The sequence below is a fragment of the Sminthopsis crassicaudata genome, chromosome 2, assembly GCF_048593235.1.
Source record: "Sminthopsis crassicaudata isolate SCR6 chromosome 2, ASM4859323v1, whole genome shotgun sequence".
NCBI classification, from domain to species: domain Eukaryota; kingdom Metazoa; phylum Chordata; class Mammalia; order Dasyuromorphia; family Dasyuridae; genus Sminthopsis; species Sminthopsis crassicaudata.
This window is the reverse complement of record NC_133618.1, coordinates 58240847-58257832: the sequence shown is the minus strand read 5'-3', so window position 1 is coordinate 58257832 and position 16986 is coordinate 58240847. Positions and strand designations below refer to the sequence as shown.

General features: G+C 51.9%; 1 protein-coding gene across 7 annotated transcripts in view; it reads right to left on the bottom strand.

Annotated features, from left to right (window-relative positions):
- ESRP2 (epithelial splicing regulatory protein 2) overlaps positions 1 to 8116 on the bottom strand; it is a 17741-nt gene extending 9625 nt beyond the window's left edge. For 2 of the 7 annotated variants that reach the window (XM_074286374.1, XM_074286381.1), the window contains exons 1-3: positions 5165 to 5320; positions 4874 to 5038; positions 4355 to 4483 (exon numbers count right to left, since the gene is read on the bottom strand). In XM_074286374.1, coding sequence (XP_074142475.1) covers positions 4355 to 4483; positions 4874 to 5038; positions 5165 to 5281 — 411 coding nt within the window. In that variant the 5' untranslated portion in view covers positions 5282 to 5320. The other 5 variants (XM_074286376.1, XM_074286377.1, XM_074286380.1 and 2 more) reach the window with 5 other exon arrangements.
- Positions 8117 to 16986: the final 8870 nt, after the last annotated feature.

Genomic DNA, 16986 nt, shown 5'->3' with positions numbered 1-16986 from the left:
GAGAACGAAAAGGAGGGAAGGAAGAGTCAGAGAGAAAGAGAGGGAAAAGGAGAGGAGAAACCTGGAAAGGAGTCAGAGATGGAGACAGAAGGGGGAGGAGGAGAGGGGAAAAGGGGAGGGGAGAAGAGAGGGAGCCGGGCAGAGCGTGTGTGTGTGTTTTGGAGAGCCAAGTTGGAAGCAGATTTGCCACCTCCCTTTGCAGAGATCAGACTGGCTACTACCTGCAGCCAGTTCAGATGGGAAGGGGAGAGGTGCTGGGCAGGAGGGAACTCCAGGGCCAGAGAGCCCCCAGCAGAGCCTCCGTGCTGGGGCAGCCAGGGGGGCTCCTCAGAGAGCTGGGTGGCTGCTTCACCTGCAGATGGTGAGACCACAGCAGCCAGCTTGCAGGGCTGTGGCAAAGGCCCAATAAGACATTTGCCCCAAGGGACTAAACCCCTACCCAGAACGTGCCCCCCAGGAATGCCCAGTGGAAGGCCTGCCCCCACGGGCCCCAGCCTAACAGCCGTACCTCCCTCCCCATCCCGGGGCCTCCGGGGTCTGCTAAACCAGAGGCCCACGGAACATCCGGGGAGCCAGCTCGGGAATCCCAAGGGGCCACAGCCCAAGCCCTCTGTCCAGGGCCCAGAGAGGCTCTGTCCTGCCTCCACTGACCAGATGTAGCCGCATCTACACCTGAACCCTAGTTCTGTCTGACTAGGGGCTCCCAAAGAGCGCAGCAGAGGAGACTGGGACCAGCTCAGGGCTCCCTCTTCCCCAGCCACAGAGGGAAGCCCGGCCCAGCCTGGCGCTCTCACTGCCCCTTCCCCAAGGACAAACTCCCAGGGCCCAGTGAGCTTTGGCCTGTCGGTATTGACATCCACCAAGTACCAGGTAGTGTTTGCTTATGAGCCCGGAGGTGGGGGTGGGGTGGGGGGATGGGAGATAGCTTAAAAAAAAGCCTCCTCTTTGCTTGGGCCTCAGTTGCCTTGACTGACAATGGGAGCAGGCCCAGCCCTGCTGGGGGCTAGGCCTCCTTCCCCTCTCCCTGGCCTGTGGGCCCTGAGAAGGGAGGGCACCACAGGGAGGCACAGACGCAGGTGCTCTCTCTGGGCCAGGGTGGTACCTGGAACCCCTCTGGGGCTGCCGGGGCCTGCAATCCTGCCCTCCCTGCCCTGCTCCGGTCACTGGCGATTCCCAGCCCCTCTAGCCCCTGACCTCGGCTCTAACCCACTGCTTGCCCTTACTGCCTCCGACTGAGCAGTCACTCTGTGGCAGGCACTTAGTAAGAGCTGAATCTGATCCAAAGACTGGTGCTCGAGAAGGGGAGAGCGCAGCCGGCTTAAGCAAGAGAATCCAGAGGGCCGGGGGCAGAGGCGGCAGCCAGGCTCAGACAGGCCCGGGCTCGCGAAGGCGGCTCCCCAGGTTGGGTGTTTGGGCTGGGCCAGCCTCCGCAAAGGGAGCGTTCTCAGGGTGGAGGCCTCTGCCCACACACCTTCACTGGCAGCTCTGCATGCAAGGGCTCCCCAACCAGGGACCAGGACCCCGAGAGCGGGCCATCTGCCAGGCAGACGTGAATGGGAAGAGGAGGGGCACTTACTACATGCTGGGTATTGAGCTAATAAGCTCTTTTACAAATATTATCTTATGTTACACTCACAACTCTGATGTGATCCTATTATTCCCATTTTACAACTTGAAAAGCCAAAGAAGAAATGTAGTCACTTGATGTAGAAGTGTAGTGAGCATCACAGACCTAGGATCTGAGGCAGGATTTGAACTCTGGACTTCCTAATGTCAGAAAATCCATTATATCCCTAATTGCCTCCTGGGTAGGTGATGAAGAGCTATCTCAGGAGGACCCCCTTCTATGGAAGGGGGCTAACGGGAACAAGAATCCGAACTCCCAGGCCCGTCTCTACTGACCTACCTATCATATACAAGTGCCTGCTGAGGATGAGGAGGGCCCATTCCCAAGAGCCCTGCCAGAACACAGGGCCTGAGAACTGGGGAACATGTTAGAGTTCCTCCTCGCATTTTTTAGGGATCAAAGACCCTGGATCCCAAGGCTAAAGGGCTCCTCTTTTTCCCCAATGCACACCTACTGCCCCTATCCCCTAGGATAGAAAAGCTGGAAGGGTGGCAGAGGAATACAGCATTACAAAGATGGGGGGTCACAAATACATTCATACATTATACAGCTCCAGATCATAAGAGCCTCAAAAGTCAATGGAGAATCCCCTCTGGGAACAATCCCAAGGAAGATGCTGTGGGAAATCCATCCCACCTCATCTTTCTCACTCTGGACTCTCTCCCCACTCCCAACTTCTGTGCTGACCAAGCTATTTCCATGGGAAGGGGAGGGAGGGAGGGATCATGTGTAATGAGTCATTTTCCCTTACCTATAAAGCAAAACTAAAACCCTTTTTGGGAAGGGAGAGAGGGGGCTGACACCAGAGTAGCCAGCCACTGAGCAAGAGCTAAACTCCCAAATGGGAATATCATGAACACAGATCTCACTGGCATTGCAGCAACCTTGTCTCCAGGGGGTGGGAAGGGAAAAATAGGGGTTCCAGGTCATCAGTGGTGATTAAAACCCACTCCCCCAAACTGTTCCTGTTCCCAGGACATTCTCCCTGAGGCAAATATCCCTTCCTGCTTTTTACCCATAACCTCTCACTATCTCCCAAAGAGATTATCTCCTTTTTTTAGGGAGGAACCTCTGGTCTTGTGGACAGGAGAGATCATGGGAATGAGTAATCTCAGGGTCCCTCTATGATTAAATAAATCCCCATTCTGAACAGCATCCCCTTTTCTTGATCCATAAGCAAAGCTAGTTCTCCCTAAGGTTATCTCATCACTCCCCCTGCTAGTCCCTCCCACCCAAGGATAAAGGACAAAAAATCTAAGTTTTCTCCCTCAACTCTGAAATCCAGGGCTGAATTTTCCTCCTTAGACTCAAGTTCCAATTCTGTGACCTGGGATAGGAATATGGTGAATCTGGCCCTTGGAGAGCTCAAGCCACAAGCCCACAGGCAATTAAGCCAGCAGGGAGCCAAGAACCCAAACAACCTGTCCCTACTTTATCCTCCCTGTTCAGAGGTCAGGGCAAGTTGCCATCAGAGAGAGGGGTGGAAGTGGGAAAAGTCACCCGTCTTATGAAATCCTAAAGAAACTCCCCCTCTTTAACACGAGGAAACTGGGGTCCCGGGAACAGGACTGATATTTCTGAGGTTACACAGTTAAACGTGGCAAAACCAGGTCTTTGGACCACGAATCTGGCTACATCATGTCCCACAAAAGCTGCCGAGAGTCTCACCCCAAGGCTTGAATCACCCAGGATCCCAGAGGAGGCGAACCACTGCTCTATCTGAAACTTAGGGTGGGGAGCCAGATACTGAGCATCCCCCACAAGCTTAACATCCAGCAGAGCTTCCGGAGGAGCAAGCCTTCAGAGAAAGAGCATAGCAGCCTTCGGGCCCTGATGGAGGGAGCACGAGGCCCCCATCAGCTCAGCCTGAATCTGCTGGAGCCCAAGCCTGGGCCTGAGGCCGGCCCCAACAGAGACAGGAAAATCAGTTTCTTCCCAGGCCCATGAATTACAGACTCCACCCAGCCCGGGCCCACCCACCCCCTCAGGGCCTTCCTGGCATCCCACCTGCCCGGCCCACTGTAAAGGGGTTCACAGCAAAGGCGAGGATAAATATACCCCCAACCGCTGGTGAAACCATGGGCAGGCTCAGACCTGTACAAGTCGGAGGGGGCACCTGCCCTCCCCCCTCCCCGCACCAGGGCAGGGGACCAGGCTGGACAGGAGGAGGGGCACACCCCCATCCCTGAAGGCCTTGCGGCACTGCTCCCCCCCAAGCAGAAACTCCCACCCCTCCTCCGCCGAAAATCATCCCAGTCACTAAGAGTTTATAACAACAGAAACTAGTTCTACTGCCCCGGCAGGTTTAGTTTAACTACAAGGGGGGCAGCCAACCCCCCCCCAGCTCCCCACCTGAATTTTTCCCTACTGCCCCAATATACGCTGGATGCCCCCCCTCAAATAAACAACAGCAGCTCTCTTCTGCACCAAAACCACGACCTCTTTGGAACTTCCAAATCCCCTTGCCGCCCCCTCCCCGAAGCTAGGGGCTCCCCTTCAAACTGCCTCCCCCGGGGTGTCTGATCCTGGGGAGAACAGCCCGCCACTCCCCCACCTATGAGTCCTTCCCAGGGAGATTTTCCCCAAAGGAGAAAGCTCCGCAGAACCGAGTGGGGGCAGAGGGAAGGCACACGTGCTGTCGGGGCTGAGGAGGGGCGGGAGACAGAGGATCTAAGCGGCCAAGCCGGAGGGGGCGGGACCCCAGCCCCACTCCAGTTAACCCTTCACCTGCTGCAGCACTTTGTCCAGCGGCTCGGCCCGGCCCAGCCCCTCCGCGCTCAGACCGCTGGCCTCCCGGCACTGCTCGCTCAGCTCGCTGTCGTCCGCGCGAACCAGGGACTTGTGCAGGGTCCCCACCTGCGGCCGCCGGGAAAAGGGGGGCAGTCAGCGGCGGGAAGGAGGACCCGGCGAGCCCCTCCAACCCCACCTCGGGGCCTGCCCGAGTCCCCCCCCCACGAGCGGGGGGGACGCGGAGGCCCGGGAGCCGGGGGGAGGGGCCCGCAGTGGCCACAGCCGGCTGCCCCCCCCCCCCCGCACTCAGAGGCGCGCACAGCTCGCAGCCAGCTCGGGAAGCGCCCCGAGGGCAGGGCCCACTGCTCTTTGGGGCTCCCGGACCACGGGCTCGCCGTGCCGCTGGGGGCCTCGGCCCAGCCCGCAGCCCCCCGGTCCGGCCGCCACCGCCGCCACCGCCAACCACCGCCGCCACCGCCACCACCACCACCACCACCCGGGCCCCGCCGTCCCTACCTTCCGGCTGTGAAGATCCACAACTTGCCACACCAAGAGAATTAGCTCCCGCTCATCTGAGCCCAGTTTAGCCCCCAGAGCACCAGCGGTTGCCCCAAACAAGACCACCAGGGAGTCGGGGTGCGGAGGAGGAGGCGGCGGCGTCATGGCCCGGGGAGGGGAGGGCTACAATCAAAGACACGGGTCAGGGCCGGGGGGGGTGGGGAGACACCCACAGAGCGCTACGGGAGGACAGAGGGGCCCCGGGGAGCGGAGGGGGGGAAGACGGCAGCCCGGACGGGGCGGCCCTACCTGAAGCCAGGGCTGCTGCTCTCTCCGGCCACCTCCACCCCTCCGTCCGCCTCCTCTCCGCTCGGGCCCGAGTGGAGGCGAGGTGACCGTGCTCGGGCTTTTCCCCTCTGGCTTCATGGCAAGGACCCAGGCAGCTCCGGCTCCCCCCACCGCCCCCGCCCTCCCAGGAGTTACCTGCCCCGGCCTGGACCACGTGACTGGAGGCGGCTCCCCTAGGGAGCGGGCATTGGCTCCTGGGGGGAGGTGGAGGAGGGACCTGGGGAGGGGAGGATCGGCCCGGCTCAGCTGGCCTGATTGGTTTGGGGAGAGATCCGAGGAGGAGGAGGAAGAGGAGGAGGAGGAGGAGGAAGAAGGAGAATACACCGCACCCAGCTCCCAGCCCCCAGCCCGGCCTCGCCTCTCCGGATTCCCCCCCCCCCCTCCGTCGGGTGGAGAAGCCCACGCTAGGCCGGTAGCCTCGCACTGGTCTCCGCCGCCAGGTGCGCCAAGGTTCTGCGTGCCCCAACCGGATGGGAGAGGGACGGACTGCAAGGTCACGTTCTTCCTCACCTGCGGCCCATTCCAGGAAGCCCCACGGAAGCACTCAAAGGGGGACAAAATGGCAACCTGGGCCTGCCTAAGGTCACCCGGGGTCAGCAGGGCCCTGCCCGGGGTCACCTCCAGGTCAGTCCTGCCTTGGACCGCTTCCCCTGAATTTGCTTTCAGCGCTAAAGAACGGTACAAAGATCCTCCCTTGTTCTGTAGCTGCCGAGTCAACCTTCGGGGTCCTTAGCCCCAGATTGCAGCTAACCAGGATCTGAGCTCCCCTGACTCCCTGCCGCCGACACTAACATGTCCACCTCGTGTTCCAGTTAGGGGGGCACGGGTCCTAGTCCCCTGCTAGATTACAGACTCCTGGAGGGCAAGGAGCAGGTGCTCCTCATCTCCGAATCCTCCCGGCACCTTTTAAATAACGTGGTGTTAGTGCCTGTCTGTTCGAAGAACGGATGTCTTCTGGAGACTGCTTCTCCAGCCAAGTTTGCTCCGTGGCTCAGAGCTTGCTTAAGTTAATGTTCGAAAGGGGCTGGCTTTCCCAGGCCGCACCAATTAAAGATAACTTATTTCGGCCTTAAGTTAACAAAGTTAACAAAGTATTTTGCATATACTATCTCCCAGGAAGTCAGGCCTAACCAAATTCCTATCAGACTCCAGTAACTCCCATTACGTCCAGGATCCAATACTTTTAAAGCCCGTCACAACCCGCTTTCTTTCTACTTTTACTCACACCTTACTCTCACATGCTCAGATCCAACATCTACAGGCCTCCTTCCTCTCCCTCATTCAAGACATTCCATCTCTGGGCTAGCATTTCTACTGGCTGAACCTCCTGCCCGGAATTCTCTCCCCTTTCGGCACCTCCCCCCCCCCCAGCTTCCTTCGGCCCCAAGTAAAATCTACAAGACTTTCCTTAATGGCTTCCCTCAAACTACTCGCGAAATATCCTGTGCATATCACTGTGAGAACTGTTTGATTACGCTCTCCTCCGTTAGATTGTAAGCTCTTGAGAGCAGGGACTGATTTTTTTCTGATTCCGCAGTGCTCCACAAGTTCTGTCACTTAGGTGTATAACAGGTGCTTATGGACTTAATGAGCCTAACCACCCGAGAAGATCCGGAGTGTAAAAAGTACGTAACAGGCGTGTGAATTTAATGATCTCAACGACCCTCTGAAGGTCCAGAATGTAAATGTTACCGCCATTTTGGAGGCTAGAAAAAGGTCACCTGGGTTAGACGAAACAGATCAATTCGACTCCTCCTAGCTACCTCACACGACTGGGGGTGGGGGTGGGGGTGGGGGAGAGACATAAGAGCCCAGAATGTAAGAACTGAAAGGGCTCCTGGAATCCAGAATGTTAGGGCTGGTAGGGACCCTCCGGCGGTCCAAACGCCCACCTCTTTTTTACAGATTCCCCTCAATGAATAACAAAGTGAACGGATAATAGCCCAGCCAGCAGTGACCCGCCCAGGTGACCCCTCGGGCCGCCCAGCGACCCCCCCCCCCCCCCCGCCGTGCCAGTAATCCCAGGCTGCCGAAGCATTTTTCGAGCCTAGAGACCGCTTCAGGAGCAGGTCCGGGCTAGGAGAGGGGCTCAGAGTGCTCCACTAAGGGAAGCCTCAGGATCAAGGCTCCGGAACGGAGAACAAAATAAAAGCGAAGGCAGCGTGGGGTTGTGCCCGGCTACCTTTAAGTGCTGGGCGTCAGGAGGAAGAAAGCGTGGGGCTGGCTGCCGTTCTAGAAAGGGCTCTCCCCGAGGGTTGGAGCCGGGCCCTCCAATCAGGGAGGGAGCTGCCAGCTGAGCCCGGCCAAGCTGGAACAGAGCCTGCCCGATGGTCCCCTCCCCCTTTCGAAAGACGCTGGGCTCCGATGGAGGAGGGCTGCTGGGCGATGGAAAGGCTCTCTACTCCCCGGGCAACGTCCGAACCGAGTGGGAACCGGGAGTGGGGACGGGCCGCAGGGCTAAAGCAGCCCCGGGCCCGCCTCCCAGTCTACCTGCCTCTCGGGCCGCCGCGGACGCCCGGCGCCCGGCACCCGTCCCCCACCCCCAGCCCTCGGGCTAATCTGTAACCTGCCCGGGGCGGAGAACCGGTGCGCTCCTTCCGCCGCCAGGCCTCCCCTTCTCCCTAGACTTTCGCGCTCTGGCCAGTGTCCGGAAGTTTGGGAGTCCACGGCCCACGTGCTCGCGCCCGCAGGTGAGCGGGCCGACGGCTCCCGGGCGGCCGCCCCGTCCTCCTCCGCTCCACCCCGGGCCCTGCCCCGTCCCGCCTTCCTTTTCCTACCCTCCTCGGAGCTCCGCACCCATGCCTTCTTCTTCCCGACATTCCCGGCCTCTTCCCGCTGTCCCTGCTCTCCACACCTCCGGCGGGGCCGCTGGGACCCTGGAGAGGGGGATGGTGAGGCAGCCTCCCTGCGCGCGGGGAGCGCCTACAGTGCAGGCACTGTGCCTAAGGTCATCTCGAGAGGCCCGGAAAGGCGGGGAGGGGGAGATCTCACGGTGCAGGTGCTACGCTGCACGCTTACTAAGGTTATCTCCTTGGAGGGCCCCTGGAAAAGCGGGGAGGGGGAGATCTCTGCAACAGGAAATGAGCGTTTATGTAGTGCCTGCTCCGGAGCAGCCACAGTTCTGAGCGCTGCCGGTTGGCGCGGCCCCCGAAAAGTGGAAAGGACAGAAAACCTCACTGTAGAAAAGGAGACAATGTAGCGCCTACCCTGGCGCAGGAACTGTTCTGAGCACTTACTGGTGAGCGCCTTCGAGGGGCCCTTGCAAAGTGGGGAGGCGAGATCTCGCTGTAGGAAAAGCGCATTTCAGTAGCTCTTACTCTGGTGCTGGTTAATTCCCCCCCCCCATAGTATTTTATTTTTCCAAATATATGCAAAGACAGTTTAACATTCATTTTTGTAAAACTTTGTGCTCTAAGTTTTTCTCCTTACTCCCCTCCCCAAAACCGCAAGCCATCTGATACAGGCTAAAATGTTGTGCTTTGGGGGGCCTGGGAAAGCGAAGAAGGGAGGGAATCTCACCTACGTCAGAACTGAGGCTGGGGAGGGGACCCCCGGTGAACTCCCCGCCGCAGGAGTGCTACACCTTTGTCCTGAGGTCAGGGCGTGGAGATTAGAGGTCGCCCCCTCCCCTTCCCTCCTGCACCAGACTGCCCGAGGAGAAGGCCGGGATTTGCGGAATCCGCTCTCCACCCGCCCCCAGCCCTAACTAAAGGCCACCGAGCCCTCCTGGAGGGGCCTGACAGTCTCGCTCTCGGCCCCTTCCAGGGTCCTCCTCCCCCCACCGACGCCTAGACGGTGGCGGCTCGGAGGCTGCAGCTGTGGATTGTCTGGGCCCGCGGGCCCGGCGGGGGACTGGGACCGGGGCGGGGGAGGTCGAGGGGAACCCTCCGGAGACTGTTTGTTTGGCTTTGCTGGCGAGGAGATCCCCGAGCTCCGGTTGCCTGGGAACTGAGGAGGAGCCGCAGCTCCGCCCCGTCGCGCTGAAGCCGGGGCCGCAAGTGTGCCAGTGAGTCGTTCGCTGTGCGAGTGCGGGCGAGGGACCGGGCTGCTGGAGGGGTGTGCGGGGGGAGGGAAGGGCTCGGGAAATGGGGGGGCGGGTTCTAGCAATCCATTGTCTGGCAGATTTGTACCCATCAGATTTGCCTTTTCTTTGTGTAGGGCGGCTTGTGAAATTGAATGCCCGGCGTGTGGAGTGGTCCGGAATGTGAATGGGGGGTGGGCGTGGGGCCGGGATTTGTGGTCTTGGGGAGCAGGTCAAAGTGCGAATTTCATCCTTTATTTTTTAAAGGTTCCTGGGTCTCCAGAGCTTTGACTTTCACCGTAATTCTCCCTCCCTTTTTTATTTATTCCACCCTTCAGAACTCGGCATCTTCCATTCTCCCCCATTCCGTTCTTGATTCAATGGGTCCTTCCCACTCCTCTGCAGGTGCAGAATATTGCATCTAATTTAAGTTTTGGTTTTTTTTCCCTGCATTTTCTTTTTCACTTTTGCTTTTTAAAAGAATGGCTGGGAGAAAGAAAAAAGGGAAGGATACATAAGGAAACTTACGTTTAAAATTTAAAAGGCAGCTTTTTAAGACAAAATATATCAAATCTATTAGCAAAAGGAAAAACATTGAATTGAACAAATTTTTATTGATAAGAAACTCGTCTACTATGTCTCTGCCAGGGGAGCTCCCAGTCTAATTGGGAAGACCACATGGAAATAACTATAGAAACAAGATTCGGGGTTAAGTTTAAGAAACAATCATCAGAGAGAAGACAGTACAATTAAGGAGGACCAGAAAAGGCATCTTGTAGAGAGACTTTAGCTGTGACTTGAAGAAAGTCAAGAATTAGAGTCCTCCAGTCTAGAATTTCCAACTGCGCATTGGACATATGAAATTGGATCCAGGTCTAGTAAACACCTAAAACTCGGTCTGCCCAAAACATAAGAACCATCCCCCCTCCCTGTTACTGTAAATCATACCATCAGCCTCCTCCTCACCCAGATTGGGACCATCGGTGTCTTCCTCAGCTCCCCACTCTCCCTCCTTCCCCCAGGCAGCAAACCCTGTCGTTTTTACCTGCAGAACAGCTCTCCGGTGTTCTCTGTTCTCACTGTCACCACCAATTTGTTATGGTTGTATCTGGCACTTCTTGACCTCATCTGGGTTTTCTTTGCCAAAATACTGGAATGGTTAGCCCTTTCCTTCTCCAGCCCATTTACAGATGAGGAACTGAGCCAAGTAGAGTCAAGCTAGTAAGGACTGAGGCCAGATTTGAATTTGGGGAGCAAGTTTTTCTAACTCCTGGAGGTCTCCCTTTCACACACAAACCCCCTTAAATATTTATTAATGGCAGTCCACCCTTGGGGACATAGACCAAACTAGTCCCTTTTGTCAGGAGCTCACCATCTGCTGGTGGAGACCACAAGCAAACAATATGTGCAAATAAGCTATACGCTGGATAGATAGGGAATAATTAATAGAGGGAATGCTTCACAATTAAGAGGACTTGGGAAAGCTTCTTGGAGAAGTCAGCATTTTAGTTGTTGGGATTTAAAAGAAGCCAGTAGGTGGACATAAGCAGGGAGAGAGTATTTCCAGGAAAGGTCATCACCAGATAAAAATGGCCAGAGCCCAGAGAAGTGTCTGTGGAAGAGTCAGGAAACCAGAGGAACTGGATGAGAGCAGACTTGACTGGGAGTAAGGTGTAAGTAAACTGGAAAAGTAGCAGGGGGTCAAGTTATGAAGGGCCTCTAAGGCCAAACACCTGATATTGTGTGATCCTGGGGATGAGAGGGGCCCCTGGAGTAAAGGTGATGCTGTGGGGCCAGATTTTAAGAAAATCCCTTTTGTGGATGAGTGGAGGATGGGGAGAGATGTGAGGCAGGCTGACCCACCAGCAATGATGATAATTCACATATAGACTAATGAAGTCTGCACTAGAGTTATGAGGGGTGGAGGAGAAAGGGGCTGTAGTAAATTCGGAGACTAGCCACACATTGAATATTCCAGAAGGGAGAGTGAAGATTGGAAGATAAATACTGAGTTTCCCGGCTGAGGAACCAGGAGGATGATACTGCCCTCAACAGTACCAAGAAGTTAGGAAGGAAAAGGGTTTGGGGGGGAAAGATCATGAGTGCAATTTTAGGTGTGTTGAATTTAAGGTGTCTGCTGGACATCCAATTCGAGATGTCAAAAATTGGACATAGGAGATTGGAAGTCAGCAGAGAAATTAGGATAGAATGGGTAGATTTGATTTTTCTTGTGCAACAAGATAGTTATATAAATATGTATGCATGTATTGGATCTAACATATTTCTACCATGTTTAACATATATTGGACTACTTGCCATCTATGGGAGTGGGTAGGAAAGGGGGGAAATTGGAACACAACATTTTGCAAAGGTTAATATGGAAGAATTATCCATGCATATGTTTTGAAAAATAAAAAGACTTAATAGAATAAAATGAAATTGAGATAGCATGGGTAGATTTTGAGAATCATCAAGGTAAAGATGATGATAATTAAATCTTTGGGTGCTGATGAGATTACCAAGAGAAGAAAGTATAGAGGGAAAAGAGAATTCAGGACAGACCCTTGTGAGAAACTTTTGTTTTGTTTTGAGGCAGTGAATTGGAGGAGGATCTAGGAAAGGAGATGACAGAGTTCACTCAAAAACCTAAAGAGAATGTGGAGGAGAGGGTAATCCCAAGGGGAATACAAATGGAGAAGAGGACATTGGGTTTGTAGATTGTGTGGGAACAGTGGGTGGAGTGATGAGGGAAGGGGTTAAGGAGAGAATGAGAGTGAAAACACCTGCTGCAGGCTGGCCTTATAGGGAATTTAGTCATGAAAGATGGCAGAGATAGTAGACAAGTGGTGACTAGTGATGGAAAAGTCATGGCAAGATTTTTTGAGAATGGGAGAGACATGTTTGTAGATAGTAGGGAAAGAGTTAGGTACAATCATGTTAAGCACGTTTTCATATTAGTCCTGCATAACATAGTATAAAACTTTTTTTTTTTAGGATAAAATATAAAATCTCTAGTACTTAGTACAATGCCTGGCACATACACTGGTCAACTTAGACTGATGCTCAAAACAGCCTTAAACAATTCCAATAGACTTGTGATGGAAAGTACCATCCGTGTCCAAAGAGAAGGACTGAATGTGAATAAAAGCATAATATTTTTACCTTTGTTGTTTGCTTGTTTATTTTTCTTTCTTGTGTTTTTTTTTTCCCCTTTTGATCACTTTTCTTTCGAAGAATGATGAATATGGAAATGTCTAAAACAGTTGCACATGTTAACATAAATTGAATTGCTTGTTCTCTTAAGAGGTAGGGGAGAGGAGAAAAGTTGGGAACATAAGGTTTTGCAACAGTGGATATTGGAAACTATTTTTGCATGTATTTGGAAAAATAAAATACTATTTTAAAACAAGAATCCTTCAACAGTCTCTTGTAATTATTATTACCATTAATTAATTGTATTAATTAATTATTACCATTGAGGAAATGGATATACAGAGATATAACTGACTTGTTCGATAAAGATTAGTAAGGGGGAGACCCTTAAACTCAGATCACTTCTAAGACATGGGTGCACTGGTGGGCAATAGGGAATCAGCCAATCTAGCAGAGAGGATGGAATGGGGATCACTCAGGTACATAGAGGCTCTTGTGCTGGGTCTTGGGGATGCAAAGATAAAAACTGCCCTTGTCTTCCACACCCTTGAAACAACTGAACACCTAAGTAAACGAAAAGACAATAATGCTGATAATAACCAGCTGTCACAGGGCCCTCTGAGTGTCCAGACACAGCTAAGCACTGCAACAGAATCTTTTTTCATCCTCCTAGGAACCCTGAGAAGGAGCTGCTATTATCTTCATTTTACAGAGTAAACTAAGGCAGAGAGTGGCTGGCCGGGTCACCTGCCTAGTGAGTGCCTGAGGCTGGGTTTGAATTTCAGTCCTGATTCCGAGCCCATTGCTTTATCCACTGATCTACTTAGCTGCCAGAAAATATTTGAGTGCTAAGCCCTGAATATAAAAAATGCCCAAACATTTCTTAGCCTCAAGGATCTCCCTGGCTAATGAGGGAGGCTACATGCAAATAATTATGTACATAAGAGATATTAGAGTAAATTGAAGTATCTGGTACATAGACAATAACTGGGAGATGGGGAAAGTCTCTTGTACAAAGTATCACCTAAGGCAGAGCTGACTTGGCTCTCTGAGAGGGGCAAATACCTAAAAGAAAATTTTATTTATTACTAAATTTATATAATTTAATAATAGCCTATTACTAGCTAGTTGCCATGTCTTCTCATGCTGCTGTCTAACTGGGGTTCTCCACTGTTACTCCCAGGCTTCTGGTCCTCTCCCCACCCACTTATAGATAGATACACCTGCTCAGGACCGATAATCAAGACCACTATCCCTTGGCTGCTGGGGAGGGTATGACAATTTACTGTTCCATGACCCTTTCAGAATCCCAGAGATTAAATCAAAGTTTGCCTAAAGAGATCCTCCATGCGCTGATCCCCACTCTCACCTTTCACATTCTCATGTCAATTCCCCCCCCCATCCCCCTTGTGTCCTAAGACAGAAATCTGCCTCTCCTGGACCACTGCACCCCTAGCATCCTCTCCAGCATTGAATGGGACCTCTTTATTCTTTCCTTTCTTCCCCTCACTGAGGAGGCCCATTTCTTGCTCACTGCATGTTCTATATTCTCTATTTGGCAATCTCTCTCCTTTTGAGTTCCACTCCATTCAAATATATCGGTTTAGCCAAATCCCTGTGACTATTCCCTATCAGCCAGCAATTATTCTGACTTTCTCAGGGAATTCTGTGTCTAATCCAGTTTTCCTCTCTGTTCACAAGTTGACACTTCAGATACCTTTTGCTTCTCACTTAACACACTCAACTCTGATGGATACTTACAGCTGATCCTTAACTTCTCTTCACCTACAATTGTTCCACCTCCATTATCCATAATTTGACCTTATCGGTTGACCTTAATCATCCCTCCTTCCACCTCTCCCAGGGCTTCACCCAAACCTTGAAATAACTCCACACTTTCTTGCTTTCTCAGGCCAGCACTTATTCTATAACCTCCCACCCCACCCCAACTCCCTTGGAGTTTTCTGCCTCCTGAAATCCCACTTAGCTCCCCTCATCACTCAACAATCTTCTAACTTTAAACATTTCCCCTGGCTGTCTCCTCATGCCTAAATTTCTCTTCTTCCTTACTTCCTTCAAGTCCCAGCTAAAATTCCTATTTTTGCAAAAAAGCCTTTCTCAATTCCCATCCCCACAATAATCCCGATATGTCCAGTATCTTGCTTGTGCAGAGTTCTTTGCACGTTGTCAGAACACAGGAAGTGGGTGTTTTTTGGATTTGGTTTGTTTTATTCCCTGTGCCCAGTGCTTAGCCCCCTTGAAGCGCTTGATAAATCTTCATTGACTTTAAAATCTTGTCCTGATAATTACCCAGTTCCACTGAATACTTTATTCCATCCTTTAATCCCTTTTCCCTACTCCCTTTACAAACTTCAGTCCCACCATCTAATTTCTCTTGCTCCTGGATGCATGTTTAGATGGGGAAAGTGGGTTGACTGAGACTACTGCCAGTGTATTTTATGTAGTCACAACTGTTGGTAGCCATCCATCTTAGGTGAAGGAACCCTCAGGTCAGCTGCTCTGACCCCCACTTAGAACCCAAATGGGGCCTACAGTCCTGTCAGAAGTGCGGTTTGAACTCGAGTCCTCGGCTCTCTTTCCATGGTACCAGAGAGAAGCCTGATTGCTTTCTCTGTCCCACTGACTTCTCCAGCCCCTCCTTGCAGCCTCCCCCCTCTGAAGTCCTCCTTTCCATTCCTGCCCATTCTTCACACCCAGTTTGTTGCCCCCTAATTCTCTTCTCTCATGTTCCCTGCACCCTGATGCAACATGGTATTCCCAAAGCGTAGGGAAACTTCACTGATTCTATTTTATAAGAGGAGATGGCTGGATAAATAGTCGCCACCGCTAGACTCTTAAATCAGGCTCCTACCCGTTTTTCCAGCTTTATTATGCATTACTTCATGAATTTGCCTCCTGGCCAGTCTGCCTGCTGTTCTCAGTGTACATAACGAGGGCCTCTAAATCAGGCCATCACCTGGTGTAGTAGAGAGACAGAGGGAACTTGGAGTCCAGAAGTTTAAATGTTGCCTCAGATGCCCTGTGACTCCTAAGCATCCCTGGTGCTGCAGGTGCTTATTAAATGGGGACAATAATGGCAACTCCCGCCCTACGTGTCAAAGCACACAGAGCTGTGGGCCTAGCGTCAGGAAGACTTTTCTTCTTGAATTCAGATCTGACCTCAGACACTTATTAGCCTTGTCCGGGCAAGTCATACAGCCTTGTTTTTCTCAATTTCCTGATCTGAAAAACAATCTGGGGGAGAAGGAAATGGCAAAGTACTGCAGTGTTTTTGACAAGAACAGTCCAAATGGGCCTGAAAAAACGACTGAACAACACTGGGTTGGGAATGAAACGAGTTAACTTATATTAAGCTTGTCTGTGGGATCTGGAGTTCCCCAGTCCAGGGGCTATCCAGGTATAAATGTAAGGTCTGGAGATCCCCAACCAAGGGAATGCTGAGCCTTCCCCCCCAAGCAAGGGGCAAACTCCATTCCAAGAAGGAGACTAGGAGTTCCATGATTATAAAAGGCCTTTAATAAGCATCTGGGTTCCTCACACAGGGCCTTGCTGGGGCAGCTGCCAGTCAGTGGGTCAGTATCCTCACCATGCCGTCCGAGGTGGATCCCTACAATTGTCAGGTCTGGAGTTCCCTAAGGAAGCCCAAGCCTCCCTTAATCAAGGGGCACCTGCAACCAAAGGGCAGATTTGCAGACTGGGCCAGCAGCCGGAGTATTCAATGGATCCCCCAGAAAAACCTGGGAAAAGTTCCATGGCGATTATAGGAAGCGAGCAAAGGGAGCCATGGAATATCATGATTAATGCTGCTTGGACTAGAGTTTTGATTGACTGCTCAGTACCAGATTCCAGATTCCAGAACCCAGGCGCAAGGCCAGTGCAAGTGGTAGATGTTTAGACACTCAAGGCTGAGGTTTTGTTTGTTTGTTTGTTTGTTTGTTTGTTTTGCCACCTTTAGTATGGCTTTCATCTATTGGAAGACCACAATTTCATAATCTTGGGGCACTATGTAATATCAATTGTTGTCATTTAATGCCTGGAATATATGTCCTCCTCACCTTTTCATTAAAATTCTTAGGTTCTTCAAAGTGCACACATTTCCAGTGTCACCTCCTACACAAAGTCTATTCTGATCTCCCCATTCACTATTACTCTTCCCTTGGAAATTACTTTATATACCTTTTTCCCCACTTTTATTTTATTTCCCACTTTATTTTATTTTTTCAACCACATGTAAAGATAATTCTCAATATTTGTAAGATTTTGAATCGCAAACTTTTTCTCCTTCCCTCTCCAAGACAGCAAGCAAGCCAATATAAACTATAGCTCTACAATCTTGTTTAAACATATTTCCGTATTGGTTTTGTTATATAAAAGAATCAGAATACAAGGGGAAAATCATGAGAAAGAAAAAAAACAAATTTGGAAAAAAGTGAAAATAGTCTGTCTCAATCTGCATTCAGTCTCCATATTTCTTTGTCTGAAGGTGGATAGTATTTTTCATCATATGTCTCTGGGAATTGTATTGCTGAGAAGAACTAATTCAATTATAATTAACCATCACATGTTGCTGTGTACAGTGATCTCCTGG